The sequence below is a fragment of the Tursiops truncatus genome, chromosome 17 (genome assembly GCF_011762595.2).
Source record: "Tursiops truncatus isolate mTurTru1 chromosome 17, mTurTru1.mat.Y, whole genome shotgun sequence".
NCBI classification, from domain to species: Eukaryota; Metazoa; Chordata; class Mammalia; order Artiodactyla; family Delphinidae; genus Tursiops; species Tursiops truncatus.
This window is the reverse complement of record NC_047050.1, coordinates 46,717,537-46,744,857: the sequence shown is the minus strand read 5'-3', so window position 1 is coordinate 46,744,857 and position 27,321 is coordinate 46,717,537. Positions and strand designations below refer to the sequence as shown.

General features: G+C 38.9%; 2 protein-coding genes across 6 annotated transcripts in view; one reads left to right on the top strand and one right to left on the bottom strand.

Moving 5' to 3' along the window:
* Positions 1-12,628, top strand: part of LOC117308665 (dihydropyrimidinase) — a 234,092-nt gene extending 221,464 nt beyond the window's left edge. For 2 of the 3 annotated variants that reach the window (XR_012327301.1, XR_012327302.1), the window contains 7 exons: positions 1,771-1,830; positions 3,258-3,415; positions 5,203-5,556; positions 6,330-6,487; positions 8,026-10,703; positions 10,791-10,951; positions 11,952-12,628. The gene's annotated coding sequence lies outside the window, so the exon portion shown is untranslated. Of the gene's footprint in view, positions 1-1,770; positions 1,831-3,257; positions 3,416-3,657; positions 3,841-5,202; positions 5,557-6,329; positions 6,488-8,025; positions 10,704-10,790; positions 10,952-11,951 lie in introns of those variants that run through there. The other variant, XM_073794654.1, reaches the window with a different exon arrangement.
* Positions 5,141-27,321, bottom strand: part of RIMS2 (regulating synaptic membrane exocytosis 2) — a 626,602-nt gene continuing 604,421 nt past the window's right edge. For all 3 annotated transcript variants that reach the window (XM_033842900.2, XM_073794656.1, XM_019942248.3), the window contains 5 exons: positions 11,357-11,498; positions 8,418-8,530; positions 8,019-8,120; positions 6,515-6,654; positions 5,141-6,012 (listed from right to left, as the gene is read on the bottom strand). In XM_033842900.2, the coding sequence (XP_033698791.1) occupies positions 5,794-6,012; positions 6,515-6,654; positions 8,019-8,120; positions 8,418-8,530; positions 11,357-11,498 (716 nt within the window). In that variant the 3' untranslated portion in view covers positions 5,141-5,793. The remainder of the gene's footprint in view (positions 6,013-6,514; positions 6,655-8,018; positions 8,121-8,417; positions 8,531-11,356; positions 11,499-27,321) is intronic.

The window sequence follows — 27,321 nt, the reverse complement described above, 5'->3', positions numbered from 1 at the left end:
GTGAGCAGTATGAGCTTGGACTTGGTAACACTGAGCCCAGGAAGTGCAAAATTCCAGAAGGGAGATTTAGGTTAGGTGCTAGAAAGGAGAGTCTGCTAGAGACCATGGAACGAGCTATATTCCCGAATTTATCTCTCCAGCCACTTGCAAGCAGAGGTTTGATGGCCACCTTTTAGGGTTTCTCTTAACGCTATGAGATTGTCCTAGGTAACCTCAAAGGCTCCTTCAAGGTTCTATGATTCCATCAGCCTTGTCCTTGGCCAAATGTATTAATTAGGACTTGTGACTTCATATAGCAGGCACCCAACTAACCAGAGCTTGAATGTATGGGCTCTCTTGGAAGAGCAAAGATGCAGCCGATCCTCAGTCGTAACGGAACCAGGAACGTGAAACCTGCAGGACTCTCTTCAGTTCATGCCTCCACTTTGGCTTTGCTGACTCTTAATCCAATTTCCATCATATATCAGAAAACATAGCCACTGACAGCTCCTGGCCTTTTTTTTTTTTCCCCCATCTAATAGTTTCTGTCACTGGAGATGAACTGCCTCTTTGGTATCAAGGCAAAAAATAACACATCTTCACAGGCCAGGGTACAGACTGACCCATTTTAGGAGTCTGCACCCCCTATACCACCATCAGTTGAAGCCAGAAGAATGGGACTAGTTAGAAAATGGCAGGTCTCTTGGGAACACTATGGATAGATCAGAAAAGGAAGCGTACTAAACAAAATAGTCCCCTACCTCAAAGCAAAATGGCAGGAAGCTGGTGCTCGGGCATTAAGAACACCACAGGTTTAAAGTCTTTCTAACTGCACCGTATACAAACTATGAACATAAATTTTAGGACTCGGGAATCTTCCAAGTTGATAACCACAATCTTTCCGAGAATATCTGAAAGGGATATTCACTGTTAGTCTGTGTATTGGGCAACTGTAATGTGCTTAGTGCTGAGCTAGGTGCTATGCTGGGTACAGAGCTATAGACCATGGTTCCTATGTTCAAAGATCTAACAATTGAATGGGATTAGGACTGAGGAGCATTCTGAGAACCATCTTAAATATAATAGAGGATTATCCCTCACCAATGACTATTTATGAATAGTCCTCGCATCAAGTTTAAGTTAAAACTATCTTCTCAAGGAAAACCTCAATGGTTCAGAAATAGCTTAGGCTACAGAAATCTGTATTGTTTATTCACTTGTTCACTCATAAACACTTCGTATGAACTCATCTTTGCTTTAGACACACTACTAAGTGGTAGAGTTACAGTTCCCTACCCTCAAATTTCTCAGCTGCTGTTCTCTCTGCCTGGAATATTCTTCACCTAACTCCCATCTCCCATTGCCACCATCACCTTGTATTTAACTCCTGTTCATTTTTATAGATACTAGCCTTCCTCGACTCTCTTGACTGGGTTAAAACACTGCTGTATATTCCCATAGCTTTTATCCCCTTTGGAAAGTTATCTTACTTGTAATTTTTTACCCAATGTGTGTCTTCCTTAGTAGAATGGAAGTCCCATGGGGATAGGGCCATGCTTTTTCTGTTCACTGCAATGCCTGAAATAGTGTCTCAAAATAGCAAGGACTAAATATTCATTAATTTGGCGATATTTATGGAACATCTATGTGTCCAGCATTGTTCTTATCACTGAGGATACAAAAGAGGGGGGAAAACCCATATATGGTTCCTTCCTTGAAGGAGATTATAAGTTAGTCAAAGTGTTGATTTAATGATGGAAGAATGTTTAACTCAAACTCCTTATTTCCCAGGTGAAGAAATGATTGCCAGAGAGACTAAGTGACTTAAGTCATATGAAGAATTTGAGTGCCGTAGGTTGTTTTTTTTTGTTTTTTATTCCCTTTTACACACTGCTTCTCAATACACATTTCACAAACCAAAGGTGGATGTATGAACTTCTGTTCATTCAGTCCATGGATGCTAGAGGATATTGAGGCATCATGAGCTGTGTGAGTGGAGACAAACATGCAGAGAATGTGATTTTTATGCCAAGAATGTTAAAGGCTAAGTCAGTACAGACAGCTTTGGTGATTTCTTGGCCAATTCTCCCACAGCCCCCATGATAGTGACCATCATGTCCTTCATCTTTGCTTGTGGACCCTCTGTGTCTGGAGTTCCTGGGAAGGTGAAGGTGTTGGCGTCGATGCAGCCATGTGGTTAGGGTTTAGTCAGGAACTGCTACAGGAGAGCTCAGTCCTGAGCCAGGAATTGCAGGAAGGGACTAACATGGATCACTTCTGAGAAAGTAGAAGGGCTTTTCAGGAGAGGGCATATAAAAAAGGCAAGGAGATTTTTAGGAGTGTATGAACAGCAAATAGCTTGCTAGAGCAGAGAGTATATATTAAATCGTGAAAATATGGGATAGATATGGGGGACTGGGCTGGAATCGAGTCCTTGGAAATGAAAGAAATGGCTGGTTCAAGGAATGGAGAGAGAACTAGGTTTGGATTTCAGTTGGATTTCTAATTAATCAAACTCGCTCTTAAATTTAGAGCCGGGGAGGACTTCCACTGGAACTCTGCTGGGGTTCCTTCTCGCAGTTTGAGGAACCACCCTAGAAGGGTATGGAGAGACCCTCTCCTCCACTCATACTCACTCAATAGAAGCCAGTCTTTGGACAGGTTGTTATATATCAGTTGCTCCATGTCAGGTTACCACGTGTGTGTCCCCAACTGAAAATGCACCCCACCCCAGTCCCCCACAAAGTTGAACTGACACATCAGTGGAAACACATAGCATAGTGCCAACTGTCACCCTCGCCATCTCCAACCAGGGAATGGCAGAGCCTGTGCGTGATTCTCTTTGACTGCTGTCAGTGGAGGCCACACTGACTCAGAAATCTCACTCGTTTAAATCTGTAAGTTGCTGAGTCATTTCGTCAGAAAGCACCTCAATTCTGCAATAATCTTTTTTAAAAGCAACCAGTTTTAATGATGTGAGCCGAAATCCTTTGGCATTTTAAAGTGCTCTACTGAGGGCTATCTGCTAAGACTAGCGGTTTGCTTCTGTAATGGAGAGGCGGAAAAGATGATTTCATTGTCTTTAAATCATGTGCGGGCTCAGGGAATGAGCTGTAGCAGGCTTGGGAATGTGTGGGAAGAAGTCAGAAGGCCATGCATACAACATCTGCAAAGAAAATGTTTTATTTAAAGTGTTAAATACCATCACGAGAATGAATTTGAGTTTTACATTAGTTGGTGTTCATTACAGGACTAATCTGCCCTTTTTTTTTTTCCAGCTGGAATTCCCTTTACTTTTAAAACATACTATGTACAGGGCAGCAGTGGTCACTGGAATAGTGCTATTTACATGACTAAACCACAAGTCGAGGTGCAGACATGTGAAAATTAAAAAAAAAAATACACCAACGTTAAAATAAATACTGCATAATGACAGGTATGTACAAATATTCCATACAGTCATGTCCTTCTTATTAAAATTAGAAATAATTTATATAGGAATATGCACAAAAGATTATGTGACTGCATCTTAGTATCAGGAAAATGGTAAACGTTTATTCTAAGGGAGAGTATAGACACTATAGGTCTAGTAAGTCAATTGTTGCTGGTACACAAGTGTCTAAATTATTTCCGTAGAGTTTTATTCATTCTTTTCAACTTTACCTGGGTCCATTGTAGGTCTCAGAATGTCAAGACACAGTCCCGGTGTATTTCGTATTGCACCACATAAAGAGAAGGCATTTTTAGTGATACTCATTTTTAACTTTTGCACCGTATCAAGCATGATAGTTTTGAATGGTCAACACTGAACTTAAAAAGGAACACAAGAGAGCAATTTTTGTGCGTGGCCTTAAACAAATGGTATGTACGTGGATTTCAAAAGTTGTCGCAAGAAGTTAAAATCCATCTATAAGAATGTGTTATCAAAGTGCACAGAAAGAAACAAAGAAATATGGGTGGTTTATTACATTACTCGGTGACTTTTCTCCTAAGTCGGGGAACTTAAGAGAAATTTGACCTTGCAGCACCACCCAATGGTAATAACTGTCTGTAAAACCAAAGGCAGGGGTTTGATTTTGGGGATTCGGGTGTAGACTTTTGGTGATGGCATCAAAGAACTGTAAATAGGCAGACTGACTTTCTTTGAGTCACCTAAAAATTGGAGCTTTAAAATTATCTGTTGCAAATTTATGTTTGCTATATTTCTTTAGAAATATAATTTGTGAAAAATTGAATTTTACTACGGATAAATGAATTAATACAGTCTTGTGTTTCAGGGCTCCAAACTGTTAGCGTTTCTATTCACATAGTAAATGGAAATTGGCTAAAGGAATTGCTTCATGCTTTAATTAATTAGAAAACAAAACACAAAACCGAAGACCTTCTAAAAATAATACTTTAACCCCTGTATGAATAATGCTGGTGCTAAAAACAAATTAGACATTACAATGGCCACATGATTTTAGGATTTTCCTGTAAACTGAACTTTGAAGATGAAAATAAAATTACCATGCACTGTACAATAAATTGCAAAAGTTCAAATATCTTCTTTATCAAATACATGCTGACTTGCTCTAATGTACTCCCAAGTCATGTTGCAAAATCCTTTTCAACATGCTTGAAATAAAGAAAGCTCTTAGTTTTTTCCCTGCCTTGAGAAATTCAGAGATTCAGAAGCATCTACAGCTCTGAATCAAACATGGGGTATAAGAGAGTATCAGGTCAAAAACTTGTAATTTTTTAGCATAATGTTCACTCTGGTAGGGAGAAAGAAAATAAAAGCTTAAAAGAGAGAGAAGAAGAAAAGTGAGATAGAGGAAGAAAGATGTGAACAATTTGCACATATTGAACTTTAATATTTGTATATTTAACATGGAAATAAATTGAATATGTTATACTTATTTGTCACATGAAGAGAATTTTAAGTATTTTCTAGAAAGTATTTTCTTCTGTAATGTCTGCCAAAACACAGACTATGATTACTTTAAAGAATAAACATGGTGTGTCTTTGTATCACCCTGTTGCATTCTCTCCCTTTTTTAAAACCATGCACTAGTGAAATTTATTTTTAAAAATAATATAAATTGTTGAAAATGGCTGATTTTTATTTTTTGCAAGTTGCAGCCCCAAGAAAATAATTTAAGTATTCAGCTAATCTGTGTCCATGCAAACAAAAGTTTAATTTCATTCAGTACAGTGGAGCCACAGAATTTTGTTTTTCAGAGTCCAACTCATCTTGGCATTAGTGGGTACCATGCCTGCTGGAGCTCTGAAGTCTGCCACTGTTCACGCTGTCACACGACTGGCTGCTCCCGTCTAGAGGAGCGCTGACGTTTTCGTCCTGGACCAAGTCTTTGGTCTCTTGCTTTTCACCTGATGCTTCCTAGGACTTCATGCCTTGACTTGTAACATGGCTTAATGGCTGGATAGCTCCATTTCTGTGGCATCACAGGACTTTGGGGTCAGAGAAATGAAGAAAAAGGAATGATAAAAATATAAAGGTGCCATTGAAAAGGGCTTTTGTTGCATGAAACTGATTCTTTGAGATTAATCCATGGCTTCAGATTGGACCAAAACGTGAGTGTTATTGAACTCCAAACCTGATAGTTCGTCATAGCTCTGCTCTTTCACCTGAGGGCCTTCTTTAGGGCACAATGTGTGCAACTTCCTCTGAGAACACAGGATCGCTTTGTATCCCTAGAAACAGGCTCAGAAGACACAACATTAAGCATGCAGTGTTACCAGGGTTTGCGACCTGTGGGGTTTTTTTCTTTTTTTGTAACGCTGGTTGCTATGACAACAGTTTTACAGCTGCTATGAACGAGAGTAAGAAGGTCCAGTTGAACTTTCCAGAGATGATTGGGAAGCTCTTCTTGTCAGAGGGGCCAAGGTTGGATCTACTAGGGAGGAAGTGGGGAAAAGTTTGAACCAGCCAATCACCATATTGGACAGCTCCAGTTCATCTAAAAGTATCTGGGCCACTCCCATAAAGGATTTGTGATCCATGCGGCCATAGTCTCCCCAGACTATGATCTGTTGACAAAATTAAAAGAGCAATGTCAGTATAATCATGTATGTAAAAGCTTGTCAACTAAAATACATTCAGTTAGTGTGCTGACATCAAACATCAAGTTATGTAGTTGTATTTAATTACTGGGATAGTTGTCTTTGCTAGAATCCGAAGGTACGTTAGGAAAACTTTACAGGAGTGTTCCGATCATGAGCAATCAGGGAAGATGGGAGCTTATGTGTGATGGCGGTTTACGAGTCTACAGTCACTTTAAAGGAAACAACAGTGTGTATAGCTTTTTTTTCTTTCTCACATTCATTTCCATTATGGTTTATTACAGGATATTGAATATATCGATAGTTCCCTAGTGTGTATAGCCTTATAGCACTGGCCACTACTTTGAAGTTTCCCAAGAATTTCAGCTGTGAGGAGTGGAAAAGGATGTGATAAGAAAAGATGTTGGATACAAAGTCTGACTCCATGAAGACACTTTCTTAGGTAAGGAATATATAATTCAGTAAATACCTGTAAAACCTTTCCTTGGGGACTTTCTTCAAAAGATAATAGTTGCTGGTAGAGGGGTTCCAGCGTCTTTCTTGCCACTTTTGTTTTCCTTTTGGCTATGCAGACTCCATTATCTAATAGATACACCTTTACATATGGTGCTTGGGAAAGAAAACACAGAGGAGAGTTAAGTGATGAGCTATGGTTACGGAACACCCAGCTTACAGGTGACATCTGCCACAGCTTAATCTTAGGCTGGAAGAGCCAGCGGTCAAAAATCACTGGCCTTTCCACATTACGTCAAAATCATTAGCTAAACAATAGATAACTATCAGCCATTCAGGTAGTTTTAGGCAATGTTAACATAGCATCTGAGTTGATTACTATTTTGCCATCAACTGGTTATATGGATTTGAACAACCGCGTTAAAAAAAGGAGAAATGCTTCCAGTCCCTAACAATTTCAAGAAAGAGGTCTCGCTCAGTTTTTCATGTGTCTATACTTAAATCTAATTAAACGTGCTTGAAATTAGATTGTTTTACTCACCCATCCCCACAAATCATTGATCACTCAAAAGGGTTTATTTATTGATGGTGTGGGTACACAACAGGGGTGGGGTTTGATGTAATATGTACAAATTAGCCAGGAAGAGGCAACTAATTATGACTACCACGGGTTCAAGTTTTTCTGACAGACTCTTCATAACATTTTCGTGCATGTACAAACTGCAGGATTCTTTCTAGCAGAGTCAGTTGACTAAGCGCCAAGACGTTTATGAACACAACCGTCTTAATCACCATCGCAAGGTTGTACAATAGGTAACAACATACGTTACAATTTGGAATTTCTGCAGGGACAGGGAAGCTAGAGATTCAAAATTACAGTTCAGTCAGTGGAGGTGCTGAGGTGAGAAACCAAGTTTCAGAATTGTTCTATACGTCAGATCCAGTGTTCTCTACATCTCTGCATCAGACATCTGGAATCTGTGGCATTCCCCATGGCTCGAAGCACCTTAGATTATGACATTTCGGTATGAAATATGTGACATCACAATAAAAACTTATAATGGTGCCTCTCTATATATTACAGGAAGTAAGAATCTTAGACTGTCCTTCACATATGGGCTTCTGCTACTTTGGGAACCTGTAACTATTTTTATTCTAATTCCAGGACTCTAAGGATTCTTCAGGAGAATTTAGAAGCTCCAGGTAAACTGAAGAATAACACAAAACACTAGCTAACAAGAACTTCTTATGTACATGTCATACAAAATGAATGTGATAGGTTTTGTTTTGCAGTGGTCTCTACCATATATGTGTTTATCTTAACGACTTGTCTTATCCCCATCTGGCCACTCTCACTGGGTGCTCACTCAGGACAAACACACAAACTACCACTTAACTGTCTCATTTATTAGTATCCTTGATCATTTAAGAGCAAAGCTTCCAGTATCTAATCAAAAACAGTCTCTGAATTGAAAAGTGTGGATTATGAACAATAATAGAAGAATCTCTTCTGTTCTTACCTGGCAGTGTCTTGGAACCTGGTTTTACAACAAGGCCACGGGCCCGAATGATTTCCACCTCCAGCTGTCCCTTTTTGTCCATCATGCCTACCTGAATGTCACCTAATGGCGTGTGAGGAAGAAACAAACAGTGAGAGAAATGTTTGTGCCAAAGACCTTGGTTTAACATTGTTTCATCATTTCCTACGTCTTTTCCTAAATTCAAATATATTTAAAAATTTATCAATGATACTTTACTTTAAAAAGCATACAAGTTAAAATGGAAAAATTTAGTCAAAGTTTTTTGTTTAAATCTAAGATACTCATTCCTGATAATACTGTTAAAGATCCTATGAAATTAAAGAATGTGATTTTCAATAATCTAAAAGAAAAACAATGAATCACGTGACAAATTCTTACCCATGGCAGGTGTGGCCAGAGTCTGGCGCCCCACTAGCTGGGCAGGGCCAAGGCCATCCAGAAAATCACTGAATTGGCTATCAGAGGCCAAGCGGACACCAGGGAAAATCAGACTAAAAGTAAAATAACACACAGGATTAAACCCTCCACTCCTGTTTCCATCTAGCCCCCTTTCCGTGGCAGGAGCAGCTGGTCCCACTATTTTGCCACTTACATTAATTGGATCCCAACCTCCCCACTGCACCTCCATGGCTCTCCCTCCTTATCCTCTAGCAGCCCTCGTCCTGTATTGCAAGCCTCTGTTTATGTGCCTTTCTTTTCCTTGTCTGGAGGGCATGAACTGTGATTTCTATGTATAGCACTCAGTACACTTTGAGCACTTATTCCATGACAGGCATTAGCATATTGAATCTCTTAGCTGCACTATGACAGAGGTTCTATTATTTAACCCATTTTATCGATGAAGAAAGTCTTCAGATCAGATCATTCCCATCAACACCCAAACACACTGCTATTTCTTCCACCTTAAAAAAATCCCTTTCCTAACCTCCTTCCCTCCCCAGCTACCACCCCGTTTCTCTCCTTGAAACTTCGTAGAGCTGTCTCTATGTACCATCTTCAATTTCTTTCCTCTCATTCTCCTTTGAAAATCGAATCAGTTTTTCCTTGCTCTTTTCCTCAATTTTTCTCCACTCCACCAAAATTTCTCTGATCAAGGTTACCTAACAGCCACAGTGGTAAATCTGACCGTTAATACTCCAGACTTGTCTAATTGAACATATTAGCCTCATTTGACCCAACTGATCCCTCCCTCTTCCTTGAAATACTTTCTCCACTTTGCTTCCTGGACTCTCTAGCCTCCTGGTTTTCCTCTTTGGCTATCCTTCCTCAGTCTCCTTTGCTAATTTTGCCACTAAATATAGGAGGCGCCATCTTTTGACTTCTCTTCAAGCCATTATTTTCTCTTTCTGTATTGCTGCGACAGCCTTCTGAATGATCTCCCCATTGCCACCTTTCTCTCCACTCCCACAGCAATCAGAATGATCTGTTAAAACTGAAGCCAGATAATGTCAGGCCTCTGCTCACAATCCTCCATTGGTTTCTCATCTCGATCTGGGTAAAAGCAAAGTCCTTGCAATGATGTATAAAGACAATACAACCTGTCCACCCCTGCCCCCCATATCTTAATTCCTAGATTTTTACTACTCCTGCCCTCATTCCCCGGTGCTGCCATTCCCACTACTGATGCCAGGTAAGCTCCAGCCTCAGCGTTGCTTCAGCCTGAAATGTTCTTCCTTCAGACATTCATGTGTTCACTAACTTCCTTCAGATTTTAAATCAAATGTGCCCTTTTCCCTGTCTAACCTACATAAAACCTTACCCTTAACCTCTGCCATCTCTTCTCTCACCTTTTTCTCCTTAGCACTTACACCACCTAATCTATTATATATTAAATATTATATATTTTCCTAATTTTTTTTATTTGAACAATTTTTCAAGTTCATTGTCCATCTTATCTGTTAGACTGTAAGTTTGATGAGGGTAGGGTTTTTTTCTTATTTGTTCACTGATATATATCCAGCACTAGAACCATGCCTGAAATACTGTAAGTACTTGTTAAACTCAATCAATTAATTAAAATGAATCTTAAAAAAATTACATAACTTGCCCAAGTTTCTATAGCACCAAAAAACAGATTAGAATTTAAGCCTATATGATTCTAAAGCCTATGGTCTAACCACCAACTGATTTTTGCTTCCTCGTATGACATATATCCCCAACTCATAGCAAAGTGCCTAGAACACTAGAAGGTATGGAAATATCTGTTGAATGAATTTATGAGTATTCATCCCATTTCTCCAATAAGACTATAAACACCTGGAGCACAGGGGTCATAGTTTGAACATTTTTATATCCCTAACAGTGTCTAACGCAGTGCTTTGCAGTGATGAGTGCTCACTGCACATTTCTTTTTTACTTGATTCTCCATCTCTTTTAAGACTTCCTTGATTAACGTCAAATCTATTTCGTCCCCCAAGCTTGCTTAATTCCCAAATATACAGTTAATCCGAACATTTTTAATGCCTCCGTAAATATCCCATATAACCTTACTTATAAATGTATGGAAACCATATATATCTCGTATTTATATAACTGTGCTAGACAAATGATCCCTAGGGCAGATCATCAGCGCTCTGCCAGCTGCTCCTGTGGCCTCACATCTGTGAACTGACGACACATATGTTTGCCTAAGCACCTGATGCTTCCATGGTGATGACAGATGAGGTCAGTAAACCCCACTCTCCTCTATTAATGTCCTTTACGCACCCATCTACGATCTGCAGTTGCTAATTCTTAATTTGTTGGTGACAGGGCTGTACAATCTTGACAAATGCTTTAAAAATATCTCAGACACAGTGGAGTCAAGGGAAAGCTACATGATAACTACATAAAGGAAAAAGGCTCACCAACTTTGTGGCATTTCATTTTGGCTGTTACATTTATCTGAACTCTTTGTTACTGGATGGAACTAAGTATGTATCGATATTCTATATTTTTTAGTAATAACTCTTAGAGCAAAGATTTAAAAAATTAGCATCGTACATGTGGCATAGGCACAAGTGCTTATTATTTCTGTGCTTTTATGTATTATTTCAAGGTAGGGCAAACTTCCATTTGTGACAGTCACATTTTAGCATCTTGCCCTTAGGTTTGGGGATAAAGTGTTTCAACTTATTTCCATTGATATACAAAACCAGATATGTCACATTTCTCAGTGGCGGGTAAGCAAAAGTTTTCTTCACAGCAAATCAGCCAGTGAAAGTTAAAATGGTGCTATAGGGCATGTGAGTTAGCTTTGGTGAAAGCACAGAGAGTGAGGTAGAGAAGAAGGTCTCCAGCAAGGCATGGAGACCACGGCCCAGCCAGCCATCACTCACTTTCCTTCTGAGCTATAGCTGTTCATGCTGCCATCTGTAGATTCTCGGCTTGCCTGTCGAGTCATCCAGTTCCTCATTTCCACAGCCAAGCCTGTTTCTGTACTTCTCTGCACGGTGCTCCGTAGCTTTTTACCACTGGCTTCTGCACGGACAGAAAACAAAAGGGGTGATAGTTTTGTCATCATCATCTGGTAACAAAAAATAGCAGCCAATGCTTTGAGGTCCTCAGATGAAGAACCTGCATAAATACAAAATGCTTTTATGAAGGAGACAGAGAGAAAAGGTATTCCAAATCACATCTTGTTGAGGGATGAAAACTTTCTAAAAAGTCTTCAAGAAGCACAAAATACCATTGTTTTATTTTCCTTTAAAACAGTGTTCAAATTGGTAACAAAAGGAACAAAAAGGTTCAAGCTATGTAAAATAAGCTTTGTTTTCATTGTAATATTTAAATCAAGATTAATTTACGCCTTTTTCTTTTTTCTTTCTTTTTGTCATAGTCAAAGAAGTAGGCCTTCACATTATTTCCAAAGAATAGGTGGTGAGTAATCCTCAATTCTAGCTTTAACTTTCACACAAAAACCTGTTTTTGCAGGGTGATCAGTATTAGAAAGCAAAGAAAGCTACACTAAGGAGAGAGCCTCGCCTGATAACACTTTCACATCTGTTCGTCACTCTCAGAGAGGTTCTCATAAGGAATGCAAAACCCAGCAATGCCATGTGAAAAAAGAGCTTTTACATTTTTGGTCATGGATAGTCATGTTCTTAAGGATCTTCAACAGTCTGAATAGGAGGTTTGCTTATGGAAGCCAATTAGAAGACCAAACAGGAAACTGAGTCAAGTACCACGGAGGTGACAGAGGTGCGAAGTGCCATCTGCAGAGGTCAGGGAGGAAGAGCATCACAGAGGGAGCTGGGACGTGAGCTGGGCTTGAAAAATGGGCAGATGGGGATCCAAGAAACAGCCCCAGTTATCAAAGGCCTTGCATGTTGGAATGTGGAGCTGAGAGATGACTGAAGCTGCAGCAACAGGGGGATGGTTCAAATTACTTGTATTAATTTACTTCCTGTCAGGTCTAAATATTTATCCACATTGACTATTCATATCATTAGTATTCTGGGATATGGTAAGCTCTTTTAGTGCCTGGTATTAATAATTTCATTTTAGATCAATAAATATTTGGTGATATTGACAGTGACTTGTGGAAATCCTTTCCATCAAACCGCTTATAATATCTGCTCACCATTTTGAAACACTGCTTTAAATTTTATCTCTTCTCCACTTCCAACTTTAATGTACATCAAAATGCTTTAAAAAGTATATATAAAATGTTATCACTGATCTACAACTCAGTTCCCTAATCTGAGCCTATTTTAGGTAGTTGATAGTAAAACATGTTGTACTGATATGAACTACTGAGAGGAGCTAAAGCATCCCCCATTGATGACGGAAGGCTCTTCCTTCCAGAGAAATGGTTAGTTAATACATGTAAAAAGTGAGAAAACTTTAAAATTACCAATTGGCAACCTCCAGTGGAATAAGTGATTCAAATACGGCATATCAATGGATGCTACGGCATATCAATGGATGCTAATGCCATTAGATAAAAGGATATTCATATGAGCCAAAAAAATCATCCCACAAATTAGTTCTAATTGTTAAAGGAAAACAGGTACTTTACTACTGGGAAACCTGGCTATTGCCATCTTAATCAGGTGAGCAAACTTAGCACTAATAGTGGGGCAATCACCGTAGCACCTATCAAGTTGTTCTAGACAAAAGTACACAACCTGTTTCTAATCAGGTCTTTGCAACCAACTTCTAAGTTGGTTTCTAAAAACATTTCTAAAAAGTTTCTAAAACTTTTCTAAGGTTTCAAAAATAGGATAGAATAACAAGATAAAGGATACACACACACAAAATCAGACAAACCCAGAGTATGGGATTTTGTTCAAGAGAATTGACCTAGTCTCTTAAAGTTAATATCATGAAAACAAACTAACAAGGTGGGGGAATTGTTCCAGCTTTAAAAATATCACAGGGATGTAACTATCAAATGCTTTAAGTATACTTTGACTGGTTTCTTTTCAAGAAAAAAAACAACAAAAAAAGAAACCCTAAAAGCAAAACACTAAAAGCAATGTTAGGACAAGTAGGGAAAATATGAATATGAACTGAGTATTAGATGGGATAAGAAAATTGTTAATTTCCTTAGGTAGATAGTGGCATATGTTATAAAAAATTTTCTTATCATTAGGAGATACATACACTGAAGTATTTAGACATGAAATGTTATATTGTTTGCAACTTACTTTCGCACAGTATAGCAAAAAATACACATATACTTAAAGAGGATGAAATAACAACAACAATAACAAAAAGGATGGGGATGAAGAGTAGACCTTGATAGCCATACATTCAATATTTATGATTTCATTTGAGAGTGATCCCCAAATGGCCACATTAAACTGAATGAAGTCAGACAGAGAAAAACAAATATCATATGATATCGCTTATATGTGGAATCTAAAAAAATGGTACAAATGAACTTAGTTACAAAACAGAAATAGAGTCACTGATGTAGAAAACAAACTTATGGTTACCAGGGAATAAAGGGTGGGGGAGGGATAAATTGGGAGATTGGGAATGACATATAGACACTACTATGTATAAAATGGGTAACTAATAAGAACCTACTGTATAGCACAGGGTACTCCTTACTCTGTAATGATCTATATGGAAAAGAAATCTAAAAAGGAGTGGATATATGTATATGTATAACTGATTCACTTTGCTGTACAGCAGAAACTAACACAACATTGTAAATCAACTATACTCCAAAAAAAATTAATAAAAAAAAAGTAGTAAAATTTTGTCCAGGTATGAACTGGAATCATGAAAGGTGCTGGGCTGGTGTGAGGGAGCCAGGCCAATGGCTGAGTCCTGGCCTCTCCGTGTAGCTTTACCGTTCGCTTCCTGTGAAGAGTGCCTATGAAGCATGAAAAACCACCACCAAGTGAGATATACAACTTCAGTAACGTTTGAAAATGCAGAATGAGGATAAGTACAGAAAACATGACTTCCTAAAGGTCTCAGGACATGGCCTTTGCAGTGTCAAAAATCTACTGGTTTTCATTTAATGCCTGACTCTTATCACAGCAAAAGTGACTTGAAAATCTGCTATTACAGGCTGATGAGAACTAGTGACCATTTGGCAAAGAATAACAATACAACGAGCATGTAATCCTTTTGTTTACAGATTGCTTTTTACATGTGTCCTCTACAGAACAACTCTCCTAATCCCCATTTTACAGATCCAGTATCCAAGGGCCCCAGCGGGTTACACAATTCCCTGAAGCCAAACAAAAAATGACAGAACCAGAGTTTATACACAGTTCCCCGACTCCAAGTTCTCTGCTATTCACTATTTTGTTGTCAGAATATAACCAATGGGTAGCTTGGACAGCTGTCCATGGAGATGATACTAAGCTAACTCTATGAGTACATGTGGAAGGCCCTGCTGGAAGCAGCTGGTGGGGTGGAAAGAGCAGAGAACAGTGAAGAGGTCAGGCCCTGGTGTCCAACTGTTTCTCTTAGAATCCCTACTCTATCATGTACTCGCTGGGTGACATGAAGCAAGTTACCTTCTCTGTGACTCAGCTTTCTCAAACTGTGAAATGGCAATGATAATAGTAATGCCTACCTGATATAATTTTTGTGACAGTTAAGGAAAATAATATATTTAAAGTGCTTAGCATAGTGCCTGCTATATAGAAAATCTTCAATTAATGGTACTGTTATTTCTACCAGAAAGGAAACCAGAAAACATGTATTCTAGGCCAATCTTTATCACTGACTAGCTGGCTCTATGGCCTTCTCTGAGTCATATCCCTCTCCGAGTTTCAGGTTCCTCATTTATGAAAAAAAAACAAAGGAGGGGGCTTCCCTGGTGACACAGTGGCTGAGAGTCCTCCTGCCGATGCAGGGGACACGGGTTCGTGCCCCGGCCCGGGAAGATCCCACATGCCACGGAGCGGCTGGGCCCGTGAGCCATGGCCGCTGAGCCTGCGCTTCCGGAGCCTGTGCTCCGCAATGGGAGAGGCCACAACAGCGAGAGGCCCGCATACCGCAAAAACAAACAAACAAACAAAAGAACAAAGGAGGGGGAGGGTGCCAGAAGATCTCTGATCTCTTTTAGCTCTAAAGTCTATGAGTTTGTGTCATTAATGAATGACCAAGACCATGATTAATAGCATATATTGAGGAGATAAGGCTACTCCCTGTCAAATGATGGAATCAAAGAATTCTAGGCATATGCTGAGCATTTATAATAGATTTTTTTTTTTCCCGGTACGCGGGCCTCTCACTGTTGTGGCCTCTCCCATTGCGGAGCACAGGCTCCGGACGCGCAGGCTCAGCGGCCATGGCTCACGGGCCCAGCCGCTCCGCGGCATGTGGGATCCTCCCGGACCGGGGCACGAACCCGTGTCCCCTGCATCGGCAGGCGGACTCTCAACCACTGTGCCACCAGGGAAGCCCTATAATAGCTTTTTAAAATATGTCTTTTAAATGTACTTTTATCTGATATATTTATAGACTTATTTAAAAACTATGTATTTTTCTTTTTTTTAACATCTTTATTGGAGTACAATTGCTTTTCAATGGTCTGTTAGTTTCTGCTTTATAACAAAGTGAGTCAGCTATACATATACACATATCCCCATATCTCCTCCCTCTTGCATCTCCCTCCCACCCTCCCTACCTCACCCCTCTAGGTGGACACAAAGCACGGAGCTGATCTCCCTATGCTATATGGCTGCTTCCCACTAGCTATCTATTTTAAAGTATGTATTTTTCAATACCACAAATCCTTTGCATCACATTCACAATAAAAGTAATTTAACCTAAATATAATTCATTATGGTGATTCACATTTAATGTTTTGAATGCTGTCCTGTTATTCAACCTAAAAACTGAATCTATATAACAGAATGCCTATATAAAGTATAGTAGGCAGAATTGTAAGATGGCCCCCATGACTATGTTACTTTACATGGCAAGAGGGATTTTGCAAACATAATTAAGGTTACTAACCAGTTGACCTAAAGATAGAAAGATTATCTCGGTGGGCCTAACACATCCACATGAAAACTTTAAAAGCAGAGTGCTTTCTCTGGCTGGTTCCAGAAAAGTCAATCAGGGAGATCTGAAACACAAGAAGGATTTGGTGTACCTTTCCTGGCTTGAGGATGGATGGGACCATGTGGGAAGGACCTGAGAGCAGCCCTCAGCAATGCCTAGCTGACAGGCAGCAAAAAACTGGATTCTTCCAACAGCCTGAATGATCCTGGAAGCTGACTTTCCCCCAGAGCCTCCGGACAAGAACTCAGCCCAGCCTACACCCTGATTTCAGCCATGCAATACCCTAAGCAGGATCCCAGTCCTGGCCTGCCAGACAAGTGTCCTACAGAACTGTGAACTAATAAATGGGTGTTGTTTTAAGCTGGTAAAAATTTGTGATAATTATCAAGCAACAACAGGTAATTCTTTAGATTATTTTTTTAATGGGAGATCTATAAAAATAACCTGTTGTGACCACAGGAGTAGAACAACTGAAATTATCTGTAAGAACTCAACAGCGATGATAAGAAAAAGTATATATTTTAAAAAGTACATATACATATATACACTACATACATATCATATATTTATATATATGATATGTGTGTGTGTATAAAGATGTTTAAAAATACTCAGGTAGCAAACGACAAAACTAAGGCCCAGATTACGTTGTTGCGGAGTTCTTAAACCACTCATTCTGGTGTGGTATTTTAAGCCGAAGTATATTTGGAGAAGGTGCCTGTAGGTAAAAATCAACTTTTGAATTACAAAAGATCACGAGCATAAAGCAACACAGGAGGTGTCCTTGTTATTCTGCTCTACTTAGTCTGATTACTCATTTGCTTGGCACCCTCTAAATTCAAAGAAAGCCACTTGAGTAAATAAACAACCAAAGTGTCAGTTTCCTGTAACAATGCTGAAACCCAGGAAACCCTTTGAGTGACTTGACAACAAAAATCAAAAAGTCCTCCAAATGTAAAATAGATAGCTAGTGGGAAGCAGCTGCATAGCACAGGGAGATCAGCTCGGTGCTTTGTGACCACCTAGAGGGGTGGGATAGGGAGGGTGGGAGGGAGGGAGACTCAAGAGGGAAGAGATATGGGAACATATGTATATGTATAACTGATTCACTTTGTTATAAAGCAGAAACTAACACACCATTGTAAAGCAATTATACTCCAATAAAGAGGTTAAAAAAAAAAAAAGGTCCTCTCTGCTACTGATTGGAAAACTCTCCTAAGCCCCAAGATGAGACTCACAATTAAATGCCTAACTTAATGTCAGGGCGACCTCTTTCCAAATCTTGGGTCCACAGAACCCATTCCCGCTTGCTCTCACCTGGAAAGTCTCATCCCCTTTTGCAGACAGACTCACTTTAGACTCAAGATTTTCTTGATGTTAATATGGGAAGTGATTTATGGAAACAGGCTGAAGACAGGTTGGTAGATTCTGAAAAATGACTTCCCATCAGCAGATATTACATCTGGACATAAAGAGGTTGACTTATTTACCTATTTGGTCCTGCAAGACCTCAATATGGGGACACTCATGAGTAGATTACTGTAGTTGTGTATAAAAGCTTGTGCACTTACGTTTGTCGGGGCTTCTTACTATAATAAACATAATTCAAATCTCAGAAAGTTTAAACAAAATACGGACAAATATCTGACAATTTCTTTTGGGCTAATCCAGGATTGGCATTTACAATTAAAATAAATAGAAATTAACAGTTGATTTCCAAAATTGTTTCAGAGTTTAACACAAATCCATTCATTCCAACAGCTTTGTCACAGCTATTATGAAGTAGTAAGTGAGCTACAGGTAGAGGTCACAATTACGGTAGACATTAGGGCTGTCTAAATATATTCACATTTCCCTCATTTATGAAGTTCAGTGCGGTCATGTGACTTGCTTGGCCAATGAAATGTGAGCAAAACTGGTCTGTGTAACTTTAGGGTAGAAGCTTCACATCCAACAATGTATAAAAAGAATTACACACCATGATGAAATGGGATTTATCCCAGTTATGCCATGCTGTTTCAACTTTCAAAAGTCAACTAATGTAATGCAACCCATCAACAGGCTAGAAAAGAAAAATCACATGATGGTATCAACAGGTGCAGAAAAAGCATTCAACAAAATCCAACACCTATTCATCATATAAACTCTCAGCAAAGTAGGAATAGAGAAGGGCTTCCTCAACTTGATAAAGAATATCTACAAAAAACTTACAGCTAACATCATACTTAATAGTGAGAAACTTGAAGCTTTCCCACCAAGATCAGATACAAAGCAAGAATTTTCCTTTTTACCACTCCTTTTAACATCATACCGAAAGTTCTAGCTAATGCAATAAAACAATAAAAGGAAATAAAAGGTATTGAGATTGAGAAGAAAGAAAGAAAACTCTCTTTGTTCACAGGCAGCATGATTGTCTATGTAGAAAATCTGAAAGAATCGACATAAAAACTCCTGGAACTAGTAAGTGATTACAGCAAGGTTGCCAAATAGAAGGTTAATATACAAAAGTCAATTGCTTTCCTATATGCCAGCATGAACAGGTGGAATTTGAAATTAAAAACACAGTATCATTTACATTAGCATCCAAAATATGAACTACTTAGGTATAAATCTAACAAAATATGTACAAGACCTATATGAGGAAAACTACAAAACTCTGATGAATAAAATCAAAGAAGAACTAAATAAATGGAGAGCTATTCCATATTCATGGATAGGAAGACTCAATATTGTTGATATGTCAGGTCTTCCCAACTTGATCTATAGATTCAATGCAATCCCGATCAAAATGCCAGCAAGTTATTTTGTAGATATTGACAAACCGATTATAAAGTTTAAATGGAGAGGCAAAAGACCCAGAATCACCAACACAATATTGAAGGAGAAGAATAAAGTTGGAAGATTGATACTACCCAACTTCAAGAGTTACTATAAAGCTACAGTAATCAGGACAGTGGTACTGGTTTAAGAATAGACAAGTAGATCAATGGAACAGAAATATAGAACCCAGAAATAGACCCACATAAAAACAGTCAACTGATATTTGACAAAGGAGCAAAGGCAATACAATGGAGCAGAGACAGTCTCTTCAACAAATGGTGCTGGAACAACTGGATATTCACATGCAAAAAAAAAAAGAAAGAAAAAAAAGAATCTAGATACAGACCTTAAACCCTTCACAAAAATTAACTCAAAATGAATCACAGACCTAAATGTAAAACTATAACACTTCTGGAAAATCTAGATGACCTTGAGTATGGTGATGACTTTTTAGATACAACACCAACAGCATGATCCATGAAATACAGAATCGATAAGCTGGGCTTCATTAAAATTAAGAAGTTCTGCCCTGCAAAAACTCCTGCCAGGAGAATGAGAAGATAAGCCACAGGCTGGAAGAAAATATTTGCAAAAGACATATCCAATAACGGACTGTTATCCAAAATATACAAAGAACTCTTAAAACTCAACAATAAGAAAACAGACAACCTGATTATAAGATGGGCCAAACACCCTAACAGATACCTCACCAAATAAGATAGTACATAGGTGGCAAATAATCATATGAAAAGGTGCTCTACATCATATGTCATCACGGAAATGCAAATTAAAACAATGGGATACCAGTACACACCTATGAGAATGGTCAAAATTTAGAACACTGACAACACCAAATGCCGGTGAGGATGTGGAGCAACAGGAACTCTCATTCAGTGCAAACTGGTACAGCCACTCTAGAAAACAATTTGGTGGCTCCTTACAAGAGAAGGAGACTACCCCAGAAATTAGAACACTCTGCTCCTGTTGTTATTACTTGTTACTATCGTTAATAATTATTAATCCTTATTTTAGCAAGAAATAAAACCAAGCTTATGACTCTTTTGCAGTAAGACCACTCTAATATTTTTCCATAAAAGTTCAGGCTTATCATTTTGGTGTTTTTTTGTTTGTTTGTTTTTCTTTTTAATAACAAACCACCCCAAACTTAGTGACTATTTATTTTTGGCCACACTGCATGGCATGTGGGATCTTAGTTCCCCGACCAGGGATTGAACCTACACCCCCTGCAATGGAAGTGTGGAGTCTTAACCACTGGACCACCAGGGAAGTCCCTCATCTTGGTATTCTTAACACATTTAAATATAAGAAATTATAGCTCTCACTGTACTCTTTTGGGGGTTGTCTTTTTTATGGAACTTTTTTGTTCCTACTACCTGACATTGCTATTATGGCAAATGAAATTATTTAGAAAATTGTTCCCCCTGCTTTTTGGCTTTTTTTTTAACTGACATCTGTCCTTGGTCACGCATCAGCCCACTGATATTTGTGCCTGTTTCTCTCTCAAAAATGGACATGAAATATCACGAACCTCTTCTTAACTCTCAAGTTAGCTATTTTGAGGCAGCATTTTTGTAGTGAGAAGAGCATGCCATTTTAGAATCAGATGATATGAGTTCAAGTCTTTATTCGATCATTAGCAAACTCTGGGCAGGTAACTCCCTTTCCAAAGCTCAGAGTTCTTTTGTGTAAACTTGAGGTCAGACTTAGCCTATGTCATAGAATATATGAAATGTAGTGGTATTTAATGAGTACTGATAAACAAGGACCAGATACTGTAAGCTCTGTGAAAAAGTTTTGAAAACTGTAAAATGCTATACAAATCCTTCTTTGAAAAATGACTGGAATAATGTGAAATTATCCTAAACTTGCAGGAAGAAAACTATATATAAAAAAGTGAGGGGCTTCCCTGGTGGTGCAGTGGTTGAGTCCGCCTGCCGATGCAGGGGACGCAGGTTTGTGTCCCGGTCCGGGAGGATCCCACATGCCGCAGAGCGGCTGGGCCCGTGAGCCATGGCTGCTGAGCCTGCGCGTCCGGAGCCTGTGCTCCGCAATGGGAGAGGCCACAAAGTGAGAGGCCCGCGCACAGCAAAAAAAAAAAAAAAACAACAAAAAAAAACAAAACAGTGGGGCCTTGCCATAGAAATGGGGAGAGCCTGCTGGCCAAACTGGATTAAGGGGTTGCTTTCCCACACAAACCCACAGATTTCAGATGATATCAAGGTGGTTGCCATTGAGAACAAAGGGAGTAGGCAGGGCACAGAGGGTGGAAACTAAAAGAACAGAATCTCGAGGCTTAAAATCTTTGTCCAATGAGGTGTTTGGTTGGAGTCACTCACACTTGAAACTGGCTGGAATCAAACAGCCTCCTGAATTTTTGAACGATCTGTATAGAAAAAAATAATTACTAGCCCATTTACAAAAGCCTGTTTAGGGATTCCCTGGCTGTCCAGTGGTTAGAACTCCAGGCTTTCATTGCTGTGGGCCTGGGTTCAATCCCTGGTTGGGGAGCTGTGCAGCATGGCCAAAAAATAAAAAATTTAAAAAAAAGCCTGTTCAACCCCTAAGATAACTCCTACTTTTTTCCTAATCTGCACTAGGAAGAAGTGGGCTATGAAAACTATGAAACCCCCTCTTCTATGCAAACCTTTGTGGCCATAAAGAATAAAGGACAAAGAAACACTTTCCAGAAAAACAGAACCCAGGGTCCCAGATGAGTAAACCAAGAGATGTATTCTACTCTCAATCTTCGCCATTCCCTCCAAGTGGGAAAATTCCCGTGGATGAAAATTTTTATTTTGGTTATCCTGCTGCTGCTTTACCACTTAAATTGGATGTACTGGAGGCAGATACTGTGTCTTTAGGTTTACAGGTCACTATAACCTGAAAAGCCACATGTGGATATGAAGGAGAGGACCATACATCACTCAAAGATCCTAGATTTCAATCTGCATGGTATATGGATGACATTTTAAGGTTGTCTTTCTGGGGGAGGGACTGACTATGTTCTATATGCAAAATAAAAATGTCCACAGATATTTCGGGTGGCCAAATCTGCAGGAAAAGTTAAAATTAAGAGAGCCACATATACTTTACCTTATTGAGCAAAGACTAAATAGCAAGCCAGTATTTTTAAAGACTTAAAAATAGGTAATTAGGCTGAGCTTAACGTTTCCCCCCCGCAATGGTAATTATATATTAGATGGATATTTGTTAGGGTTTTTGGCTCACCAGCATTTGAACCCTCTTCCTATGTATGAGAAATAACCCATCCTTTAACTGTAGAAGCTAAAATTGTCAGCTGTCATTTTTCCAATCTGCCTGGCAATTACGACGTGAGTAAATGGCTGAGGTTCTGCTGATCAGACACCACCGCCCCAAACTTTGAATCTGAAGCTACTGAATTTAGAGATAAAGAGCAAAAAAGCTTAGTTCTACTGATTCACTGGGCTCCTAAAGGGCTTTGGAAGGTAGGGAAGCTAAACTGAATGTAAGAACCAGATTGTGAAAGACTTTGAATGTTAGGCTAAAGGTTTTATTTAGTAGGAGATGGGAATCTACTGAAGTTTTTGGAGACAGTAGTGTCAAGATCAAGATGATGGGGACTTCCCTGGTGGCGCAGTGGTTAAGAATCTGCATGCCAATGCAGGGGACACACGTTTGATCCCTGGTCTGGGAAGATCCCACATGCTGTGGAGCAACTAAGCCCATATGGTACAACTACGGAGCCTGCGCTCTAGAGCCCACGAGCCACAACTACTGAGCCTCCGTGTTGCAACTACTGAAGCCCGCACGCCTAGATCCCATGTTCCTCAACAAGAGAAGCCACAGCAATAAGAAGCCCACGCACCGCAACGAAGAGTAGCCCCCGCTCGCCGCAACTGCAGAAAGCCCATGCACAGCAACGAAGACCGAACGCAGCCAAAAATAAAAAAATAAATAAATTTAAAAAAAATGATACTTTAAAAGTAGAACTGATAGTATCTTTTTTTTTTTTTTTTTGCGGTACGCAGGCCTCTCACTGTTGTGGCCTCTCCCGTTGCGGAGCATAGGCTCTGGACGCAGAGGCTCAGCGGCCATGGCTGACGGGCCCAGCCGCTCCATGGCATGTGGGATCTTCCCGGACCGGGGCACGAACCTGTGTCCCCTGCATCGGCAGGCGGACTCTCAACCACTGCGCCACCTGGGAAGTCCTGATATTATCATTTTTGTGTTAGCTTTTTCTTCAACTGAAAATGATTTCAAAGATGGACTAATTCAGTCCTAAATTATCAAGGACTAATGATATCAAGGTGATAATGAGGATGGGAAGGAAGAAAAAGAACTGAAAAAATCTGGGAAGGAACCATTTCCTTGGCAGAAGGTGCCAACTGGTGGCACACATTTAATCCACACCTGGTCAGTAGGTATGTGGGTTCAATTAATAGTGTTTAAAGTTTTTCACTTAGGCACTAACATTTTAAAATTTAAAGGCTTTAAGTAAACATTCAGATTTATAGCTTCTCTTAGGGAAAAGAGAAGAATAAATTTGCCAACCCCGGGCTGATATTCAATTTGGCATCAATTAGCTAGAACTGAGTATTCACCATTCCTTTTTGGATGGACAAGCTTTCTCCAGATCTTCAGAGTTCCTGCATTTTCCCTTTTGTATTATATCTGGCCTACTTCACTGATGTATGTTACTTTCCTGGCCCTCGGCTTACAGGAATAATAAGAGAACAACTGATCACTGGAATAGCTAAAAGAAATGACCCTTTCCTTTCAGTCTCATTAGGCAAAATCTAAACCTTAAGAAATGATACTGCAGGGACTTCCCTGGTGGTGCAGTGGTTAAGAATCCGCCTGCCAATGCAGGGGACACAGGTTTGGGCCTTGGTCCGGGAAGATCCCACATGCTGTGGAGCAACTAAGCCTGTGCGCCACAACTACTGAGCCTGTGCTCTAGAACCCGTAAGTCACAACTACTGAGCTCGCATGCTGCAACTGCTGAAGCCTGCATGCCTGGAGCCTGTGCTCCACAAGAGAAGCCACCGCAACGAGAAGCCCGCGCACGGCAACAGAGTAGCCCCCGCTCACCGCAACTAGAGAAAGCCTGCGCACAGCAACGAAGACCTAATGCAGCCAAAAATAAATAGATTAATTAATTTAAGAAAAAAAGAACTGATACTTTAAAAGTAGAACTTATCATTTTTGTGTTAGCTTTTCTTCAAGTGGTCAAATAGTATTGTATATACATGGCATTAGGTAAATCCCCTCCTGTCCAATCAAATACCATTACAACATGAGATAGAACAAATATACAGAACCATCTTTTCTGGTCAATAATAATGGTCTATGAAGACCAGCAGAGAGCACTTAACCATAGTCCTTGGCAGCAACTGGAAGCTGCCATTACAGCTAGTGAAACTTACTAGTGGGTTTCTTTTATGTCATTATACACAAGATGTCTTCATAGGAAAGTTTGTCCCCATTTCTAGTTTTTTGAATTTAGTGAACCTGCTGAAGGATGATAGCAAATTGGGGTTTAACTTGACTTTTGTATTAAATTTAAATTACTTTAAGGGTATATTTGGACACTTGGCAGTGAAAGATTCTGAATCTTAGATTAAAAATGTAATATCTGATAAGCATTCTGAGTGGAACTGTTCTTTGATTTATCCTTTCAAATTCCAAAATATTTTGCTTCACTTTATCGACCTAGAATCTAATATAAAAATTTTGCTATTGTTGAATATGATGTGGACTCGTATAAGAAATGATTTATTATACATAACCAATCATAATCTAGGAAAAATAATATCCCCTAAGAAAAGACATGTATTTGGACTATTATTATCCATGTCCTGTCCCCAATATTGGCATTGTGAAAATGTACAAAAACTATGATCACTGAATTTTAGTAAGTCTAGATCACATGTTATAATTTTAAAATAGTATAAATATGATGGCTAGCAGTCAGTTACATTGATATTCAGCTTGAAAAGAATGGTAGAACTATATACTGTTATTCTTTTACTGTTGTTATTAATAGACACTTACTGAATACCTACTGTGCTAGACATGATGTCTGTACTTAGGAGGATTATATTTAAGTGTATGGAGAATTTTTTATTCCAGTGAAGCATGGGCAAAGTGTTAAGCTCCATTTTAATCAAATGGGACTGTTTATTAAGAATTAAGTGCACAGGGAGCTATATTCAATATCCTGTGATAAACCATAATGGGAGAGAATATAAAAAAGAATGTATATATGTATAACTGAACCACTTTGCTGTACAGCAGAAATTGACACAACATTGTAAATCAACTATACTTCAATAAAAAATAAAAATTAAATTAAAAGAGAATTAAGTGTATTATTTACAAAAGGATTAGAATAAGATAACGTAGTAGCCTCTTAAGGAGTGGGGGATAGTTAACTAGGTCTTCCGGTAACAGTCTGTTTAGTTCCTTTTATATTAATTCCTCATAGCTTCACTATCACCTGTAAAGATACTTTCCTCAGTTTTTCTGGTGATTTTTAAACAATTCTTGTTTCTTAGATGATTTTCCTGTAACTTAATTTTCAAGATAGTGGCATGTAAAAGAAATTAAATAAGTTAATTTATTCAGTTAAATAACCTTAAGATGATAGGATCTCTTCTGTATAATTGCCAAGCCATATTTTAAACAAAGAAGGAAGGCCATCAAATCAAGCAAATCAAATTCATCACATATTATATGTACATTACTGAACAAGAATCACTAGCCCAGAAACACAAGTCACTTTAAGATAGCTTGAGAAACCAGATCTACAAATATTAGGATGTGTGCAATTTCCCTACATTATATGACCATACCATTCGCCCTTGGATCTGTCGGTGGGAGGCTTGCTCCTCCTGCTAAGAATGGTAACCATTTCAATGGTTCCTTCTCTCTTAGAATTATCTGTCATGTTTAAAAATTCTACATACAGTAATATTCTATATTAGGGAGGTGGATTCAATGTTGGGGCCAAGTACTTTATATAGTGAAGCTAATACTTATCTCAGAGGGCTCAATGATAAATAAACATAATTTATAAACAGTTAAAGAACATGTAGGTGCTACTATCCTTACTTTTACTTGAAAAAAAAAATTACCCAGAGATTTGGAGAACAGTTATCTGGAATATATCCCGAGATAAAGAACAAAAAGTAAAGTAAAATAAAAAAGAACTACAAGCAAACAAAAGAGATGCTACAAAGACCAGTCAACAATCTTAACTTATTTTGCTTATACGAATGTCTCTTTCCTCCTCGCTTAAGTCAGCCCCACTGAGATTATAACCTGTGGCCAAGTTGTTTAATTTCTCTAAATCTCAGTTTTCGCATATATAAAATGAAAATGATAATCTCCTTGAAGAATCATCATGAAATCAAAGGTATACGGCACAGAGAAGGTGCTCAATAAATGGTAACTATTATTATTGTACTTGATTTGCAAAACACAGCATATTACAAGAAAATGCAGGATAATAACGAAGAAACAATACACAGAGTAGTTGGGATTTTAAACTTTGGAGCCAGATTATGGGTTTTGATCTCAGCTCCCCCACTTACTGGCCGTGGACTCTGGGCAAATTGCTTTCAAAAGTGTGCAGGAGGCAATGAGAGCTATCACTGTTTAACCCTCACTGTCTCAGGGTACCTACCCTTCTCTAACTCCTCAATTAGGTTTTTGTATCATCTCTTATTGTGCTCTGTACTTCACCCTCCTAAGCCCTGTCACAGTTTTAATTACATAGTTATTCCTATTAATATCTATCTCCATTAGACTGTGAGCTCTAAGAAGGTAGGGAGCATATTCAGCTAATTCAGGGACTAGCATAGCGACTAACACATCTCAGAGCCTCAATAAATATTTCTGCATGAATGAATGAGTGAAAAGAATATGGTCTCTCAATAAATTTCTCAGCACTTCTTGTGTAGAATGGTAATGCCTGGATGTGCTGTCCAAGAATAAA